At 35.4% G+C, this 7,826-nt stretch overlaps 1 protein-coding gene across 1 annotated transcript; it reads left to right on the forward strand.

The window, feature by feature from the left end:
- The first annotated feature begins 5,952 nt into the window (after positions 1 to 5,952).
- LOC112033827 (receptor-like protein 46) lies at positions 5,953 to 7,134 on the forward strand. Its single transcript, XM_024066593.1, has one exon. The coding sequence runs from the start codon at positions 5,953 to 5,955 to the stop codon at positions 7,132 to 7,134; it is 1,182 nt and encodes a 393-aa protein (XP_023922361.1).
- The last annotated feature ends 692 nt before the right edge of the window (positions 7,135 to 7,826 follow it).

Here is a 7,826-nt window from a genome sequence, read left to right on the forward strand (position 1 = left end):
GAAAATATATGTGCAAATCAATAGAAATTAAAAGAAAAAAAAAAAAATCATAAATACACAAATATATACATACACTACCATCATAAATACACAAATATACAGTTTCATATGCCTACGAGCGTTCATGATTACGTTCGTTGCATGTATATTCATCATCCCTACCTGTTTAAAGATCAAATTACCAAAATAATAAATTTGAAGCTTAGAAAGTTTGTAGTTGTGCCAAAAAAATTTTAGGAAAGCATAACCAGCTATGATATAAGTTAAAAGAATATGGCCAATCTTAAAAAAGCTTCGTAGAGTTTGAACACATTTCTACTGTTCAAGTTATTGGTTTTATTAAATGCAGTACCGGTAGTGTGGATGCCATTGCTATACTAACTACAAAGCCATTGGTTTAGTGTATCATTCAAAACATTTATGATGTTCAATCTTCATAGAGTCCACTATGAACTTTTTTACCATTTGAAATGTTTTCAAACATACTTGAAGATGAAACCTACAAATGACTTATGGTGTGGATATAGCGTATAAAATAATGATAGTTTGATTTTCCAATTCCTACCTTGATAAATATAATTATTTATAAGACTTAGGTTGACATAAACAACATACCTAAACTAACATAAATGATTTATATTTAGAGGTACAAAATTCAGTTCAATGTTGAAGATTTAACTGCAAGTGCTACATTTCCTTTTATATCAAAAGGGCTGAAAGTTTAGTTCAAACAACAAGAAGAGGCTGTCAAATGAATGCTCAAGTGTAAGATTACAGAATATATAGTGTTACTTAATTTTCAACATAATTGTACTAAATCATATTTATTATATAATCAATTGAAACGAAAATTTTGTTCTGCCTATTAAGACAAAAGACCTGATTGTGTGTTGATGTGTTCCTAAATTCTAATAAAGCCGAATGAAAGTTTTCAATAATACATTAGAAGCATGACAGTCCTATACATTAGAAAATGTATTTGATTAAGAAAACTTACAAAAATCAATAGTACACTTTTCAAATAGTACATATGGCCTGTTTAATCTACAAATCTAGGTTACCCTATTTCTTCTTCTTCATCTTCTTCTTCTTCTTTTTTTTTTTTTTAAAAAAAAATATTTTTTTTATTAATTTTTTATGTGAATAATACTATTTTGATTATAATTCCCCCCAAAAAAAAGGCTGCTACTCGAACAGCATTTGCAAAAGGATAATGCTATTATACACACCCCTTTACATACATTTGAAAAACACTGAAATTATGACTTGAAGTCACGATTTCCAAGATTTTAGTATATTTTTAGTGTGTGTAAAAATGTGTGCATGCAATAGAGTTAAGTCCTATATCTTCCCTCTTGTTTTTCTTTTGCAAAAGGTTATAAAGGAAAACAAGAAGGAAGATATAGGGCTTAACTAGCGGCCTTAAGGAGGAGGCTAGGCTAGGAAGAAATGAATGCAACTATGATGCCCCCTGAGGACTGAGGAGATACATCATATATCCAAACAACTGGGATTTTAAAGCCCATTAGGGAAGCTCCATCAGCATAGCAGACCCACAAAAATTTAAAACCCTGTAGACCCTATTAAATTAATATAAACCCACATCCATTCATGCAATGATTTCCCTAAGGCCCATTTAGTTGAATAGTGCCCTTGTTTGGTTGGGAGAGGAGAAGGTATACATTGTTATGGATATATAAGTGTTTTCTCTCACAACTAGGTGAAACCCACCAGTTGTGAGAGAGAGGACTCACATACCCATAACATGGTATATTTTTCCATTGGGAGAGGAAAAATAAAGGGATTAAAACAAAATACCCGGGTTCACCATTTTGGGGTGTTTTGTTTTTTCCCAAATTGGAAAAAAAGAGTGGCCTAGATTAGGGTTGTCCAGGGGTCGGGCCGAGTCAGTTTTCGACCTAACCCGGACTCGACTCGCCAGCGTAGGATGGAGGGGCGGAGTAACCCGAAACCGACCGTCGAAAAAATCGGTCGGTTCGGTTTTCAGTGATGGTTAGCGTCGTCGGGTCAGATCGGTTGCCGGAATTAAAAAAAAGCATTGAAATCTGGAAAAAAAAAAAAAAAGGTCGCCGGAATCTGGAACTTTCGCCGGAAACTGGATATTCTTGCCGGGATCTGGAAAATTTCGCCTGAAACTGGAAAATTCTCGCCGGATACTGGATTTTTTTTTTCTGAAATCTGCATTTTTTTTTTTCGCTAGAAATTGTTGGGTTTGGCCGGATTTGGCTAAATCCCACCAGATATAGCCAGATCTGGTCGAGATCTCGCTAGATCTGGTCGAGATCTCGCCGGATCTGGCTTGTTTTTGCAGATTTGGCCAGATTTTTTTAGCTCGGTCGGGTTCGGGTTGCTCAGGTTTTGGAGATGCGAACCAGCCACTCGACCCGCCGATGTCAGTTTTTGAGAATGGAAACCCGCCGCCGATTGACTGGACCTTCGGTTTGGGCTGAAATCGGGTTCTCGTCGGGCGGTTTGGCCGGGTTGTCGGGCGGCAGTCGGGTCTGGACAGCCCTAGGGCCCTAGATGATAATTTACTCATTTGCCCACATCCTCCCTCAACATTAATTTTTTTTTCAACATTAAGTTTAGTTTTTTTTCCCTAATAATTAAAAAAAAAAAATATATATATATATATAGTAAAGGTATGAGAGTAAATTTAAACAAACATTACATTTTATCATCTCATTTTTCTTTTTATCCAAACAATATAGTTTTTCATTTTTCCATTTTTCACTCTTAACCATTTTCCATTTTTTCTATTCACTACTTTTTCTTTTTTCACCCCCTCATTAAAAACAATACTCTTCCATCTACTTTCATGATTTAAATATACATATCTTCCTTTTGTCTTTTAAAATGTATCAATCTTATCAAGAAACTTCTACTAACCACTTTTCCTTTACGTAATTTGCGCTAGAAGACCATGGTCAGTAGTGCATGAGGTCTTCACACTTTCTATCCCTAATCGCACTCCAGTTCCAAGTCCAACAAAGAACAAAGAAACCCAACAATGGGTTAATGATGAATGTCATATAATCTAGCCCTACAACTAATCAAGTTTGCTACTTTCAATCAAATGCAGTGACTTGCTTAACGGGTTGACGACTTGTATAGTTGTATACGTATCAAGATCACTCGAGATCATTAGTCAATCGCGAGGAAAATGCTAGGATTACAACTTTTGTCACAACTTGTTCACGTGGCAAGTTATGAGTGGTGAAATAAAAGTGGTGGGTTTACATGGGTCCACAAATCTACCACTTACAACTCTCCACATGAATAAATTGTGGCAAAATTGTGATAAAAATTATGGTCTTAACATTCATAATTGATATAGTATTTTTGGTTTGTCAAACACGTTTCTCAAGTGGAAAGAGATCACATTACAAACCAAAATCATAGTGCCTTCCAGCCTAATCTTTAACTTGACTTGACTTAGGCCATAATTATCAATATTATATGGGCAAGTCGTGAATGGTGAAATAAAAGAACAAAGAGGTCTTTGCTTTTTCTATCCCTTATCGCACTCCAGTTCCAAGTCCAACAAAGAACGAAGAAACCCAACAATGGGATAATGATGAATGTCATATAATGTAGCCCTACAACTAATCAGGCTTACTACTTTTAATCAAATGTAGTGACTTGCTTAATGGGTTGAGGACTTGTATAGACATACGTGTTAAGAGCACTTGAGATTATTAGTCAACCGCGGGAAAAATGCTAGAATTACAACTTTTGCTACAACTTTTGTCACAACTTGTCCATGTGGCAAGTTATGAGTAGTGAAATAAAAGTGGTAGATTTATATGGGTCCACAAATTTACCATTGACAACTCTCCACGTGAACAAATTGTGGTCTTAACATTCATAATTGGTATATTTTTTTTGTTTGTCAAACACGCTTCTCAGTGGAAAGAAATCACATCACAAACCAAAATCATAGTGCCTTCCAACCTAATCTTTAACTTGACTTGACTTAGGTTATGATTATCAGTATTATGTGGGCAAGTCGTGAGTAGTGAAATAAAAGAACAAAGAGGTCTTCGCTCTTTCTATCCCTTATCGCACTCCAGTTACAAGTCCAACAAAGAACAAAGAAACCCAACAATGGGTTAATGATAAATGTCATATAATGTGGCCCTACAACTAATCATGTTTGCTACTTTTAATTAAATGCAATGAGTTGCTTAATGGGTTGACGACTTGTATAGTTGTATATGAGTCAAGAGCACTTGAGATCATTAGTCAATCGTGAGGAAAATGCTAGGATTAAAACTTTTGCTACAACTTTTGTCACAACTTGTCTATGTGGTAAGTTATGAGTAGTGAAATAAAAGTGGTGGGTTTATATGAGTCCACAAATCTACCACTTACAACTCTCCACATGAATAAATTGTGGCAAAATTGTGATAAAAATTGTGGTCCTAATATTCATAATTGATATAGTATTTTTGGTTTGTCAAACACACTTCTCAGTGGAAAGAGATCACATTACAAACCAATATCGTAGTGTCTTCTAGCCTAATCTCTAACTTGACTTGACTTAGGCCATGATTATTGGTATTACGTGGGCAAGTTATGAGTAGTGAAATAAAAGTGGTGAATCCATATGAGTCTACAAATTCATTCCTTACAACTCTTTGCATGAATAAGTTGTGATCCTAACATTTGGTATAGTATTTTTGGTTTGTCAAACACGCTTCTCAATGGAAAGAGATCACATTGCAAGCCAAAATCATAGTGCCTTCTAGCCTAGCTGTTGACTTGACTTAGGCCTTAACTACCGGGACCATTTTTATCCCACATGCACAGCTAAGCTATATAGCCCACTCCTGCCCAAGTTAAACATTTATAGGCATCCAATTCCAAGTCCAACAAAGAAGAAAGAAACATAAGAATGGCAAAACTTAGCCTACCACTACTACTACTTGTACATGTCATCTACTTCACCACTTCTTTCTCTTGTCCTCAACATCAAAAAGAAGCCCTTCTCCACTTTAAAGCCTCTCTCTTCAATGTTACTTCTTCTTTTCCATCAGACAAAGAAGACCTGCTTTCTCAGTTTGAATCATGGAATTCTGGTTCAGATTGTTGTGACTGGGACAGGGTAAATTGTGATTATCAATTTGGTTCAAGGAATGTGATTGCTCTAAATCTGCGGGGCTTCTGGACTCTTGAGCTCGTGGCTTCCACCATCTTGACACCACTCTTTCACATTAGAAGCTTGACGCACCTTGATTTGGCCTGGAGTCGAACACGGGGGGAATTGCCTGGAGATGGCATTGCCAATTGACCAAATTAATTCATCTTGATTTGAGTGGCAATCACTTCAGCGGCTCCATTCCCCCTCAAATTTTTAACTTGAGGTATCTCCAAATTCTTTATGTAGATTATAATTCATTGAATGGAATCCCTAACGAGATAGGGAACAAAACAGAGTTGCAGACATTGTCTCTTAAACACAATTTCTTTGGTAAAATTCCATCTTCAATTTTGAACTTGAAGAGATTGGAAACATTGGACTTGAGTTACAATTCATTGTCCATGGAAATGCCTATTGATATTGGCAATCTATCTAACATAATCAGTTTGAACTTTGAAGACAATGAGCTCACAGGCACAATCCCATCATCCGTATTGAAGATGACGAAGTTGGAAACACTTCAGTTGGAAAACAACTTGTTCATTGGGGAAATTCCATCCTGGTTGTTCAATATAACGGGGTTGCAGAGACTTTACCTCGGAGGAAATAATCTCATTTGGAATACTAAAGCAAAGATTGGAACGAGTTTATGCTATCCGACTTGTCAATGAGGTCTTGTGGTCTTGCAAGAAGAATTCCATTCTGGATTTCTATGCTTAAGAATCTTTTTTTTTTTGGACTTGAGTGACAACCAGTTAGAAGGAATGCTTCCACAATGGCTTGTTAAAATGAAAGTGCCAAATATCATTCTATCAAATAACAATTTCACAGGTTCTCTCCCACCTGGTCTCTTTGACAATCCACAATTATACGTTCTTTCTCTGTCTCGAAACAATTTTTATGGAGAACTGCCAAACAACATTGGTAATGCGACTTCAATCAGGGGTCTCAAGTTGGATGGAAACAATTTTTTAGGAAAGGTTCCTGAATCCATCAAAATCATAGACCTCGACTTATTGGACTTGTCAAACAACAGATTTTCTGGCAACTTTTTTCCAGCTTTTTGGCGTTTTGGCCCAACAATCATTGATTTGTCTTCAAACGAATTCTCAGGTGAAATTCAAGCTGACTTTCTTTCTGGTACTCGCGTTCTTGCATTAGGCAAAAATAAGTTTTCTGGCAACTTGTCTAGAAGCTTTACTAGAATGAGCTGGCTTGTATACCTAGACATACATGACAACCAAATCACAAGTAAATTACCAGATTTTATTTGCCAAATTTCCACCCTTCAAATCCTAAATTTACGAAACAACTCCATCCAAGGTTCAGTCCCTGATTGTATGTCCAATCTTACTGACCTTCAAATTCTTGATCTCTCAAGCAACCATCTTGTTGGAGAAATCCCTCTAAATTTTGGAAAGCTTACTGGTATGATCGAAACAACCGAGGTATTTTTGTCTCTTAATTTTGGAATTAATGATTTCAACTGGGAGACCAAGATTAAGGATTTGATTGTAAATTGGAAGAAGTCAATACAGGGTCTATCATCCAACAACCTCAAGCTCTATTCTTTGTTAGACTTGTCAAGTAATCAACTTTCTGGTGAAATTCCAGCTTCATTGGGAAGTTTAAAGGCTCTAAAGCTTCTCAACGTCTCATTTAACAAACTTTATGGGAGAATACCCAATAGTCTGGGAGATTTAAAGAATCTAGAGAGTTTGGATTTGTCACACAACAATTTATTGGGCTCAATTTCACAATCACTAGCAAAGTTACAACAATTGACTATTTTGGATGTCAGTAACAAGAAGCTCATAGGTAAGATTCCAGTAGGTAACCAAATGGATACAATGAATAATCCAAACTTTTATGCCAACAATAGTGGGTTGTGTGGAATGCAAATTCGGGTGCTATGTCCAGAAGACATGTCACCAACAAAACCACCAAGAGTTGAGAGTAAGGAAACATGATTCTCGTGGGAAGGAGTAGGAATTGGATATGCACTTGGCTTCTTTATAGCAGTGGGAATCTTTTATCATACTGAGTATTTTGTCCTTGCAAAATATATCAAATACCATTGTCAACAAAGAAGGTAAATGGTGTAAATTTCAAGTTTCTTACAGGTTATGCATTCAATCTATGGTAAAATATCCCAGCATTGTAAGACTTTAGTCAAGCAAATAATGTTGACTAGTAGTCATTCATAAGTATCAATAAGTAACTTGCTTAGGAGTCTACTGTTTTGGATTGTTAGGGTGATGTTTCTGTTGTAATTTAGTAGTCAGTGAAGCTTATTTCTTATTGTTGTTGTGTTGATGTCTTTTTATTAAGTTGAGGTTTTTTATTTTTATTGTTTGTTTGCAATTTTGCACGTATAAAAGCAAGAATTTTTGTTTTGTTTTGTTTTTTTTTTTTTTTTTTTTAGGAAAAAAAAAGCAATAAATTCAGTTAAAATGGTTTGATTTTTTTTTTTTTTTTTTGAGGAAAAAAAAAGCAATAAATTCAGTTAAAATGGTTTGAGGTTTTGTAATGTGACATTTTTTAAGTGATTCTTTTTAGGGTAAAATACTATTTTGGTTTCTAAACTTTATTAAAAGTTTGTTTTTCATCCCTAAATTTTAAGAAGTTTATTTTTTCCCTTAAACTATTGAAAAGTATATCT

Source organism: Quercus suber, unplaced genomic scaffold (assembly GCF_002906115.3).
Source record: "Quercus suber isolate HL8 unplaced genomic scaffold, Cork oak 2.0 scaffold_439, whole genome shotgun sequence".
NCBI lineage: Eukaryota > Viridiplantae > Streptophyta > Magnoliopsida > Fagales > Fagaceae > Quercus > Quercus suber.

Bases quoted from the DNA above. Each gene is read 5' to 3' on its own strand.
- LOC112033827 (XM_024066593.1), top strand. From the start codon at position 5,953: ATGAAAGTGCCAAATATCATTCTATCAAATAACAATTTCACAGGTTCT.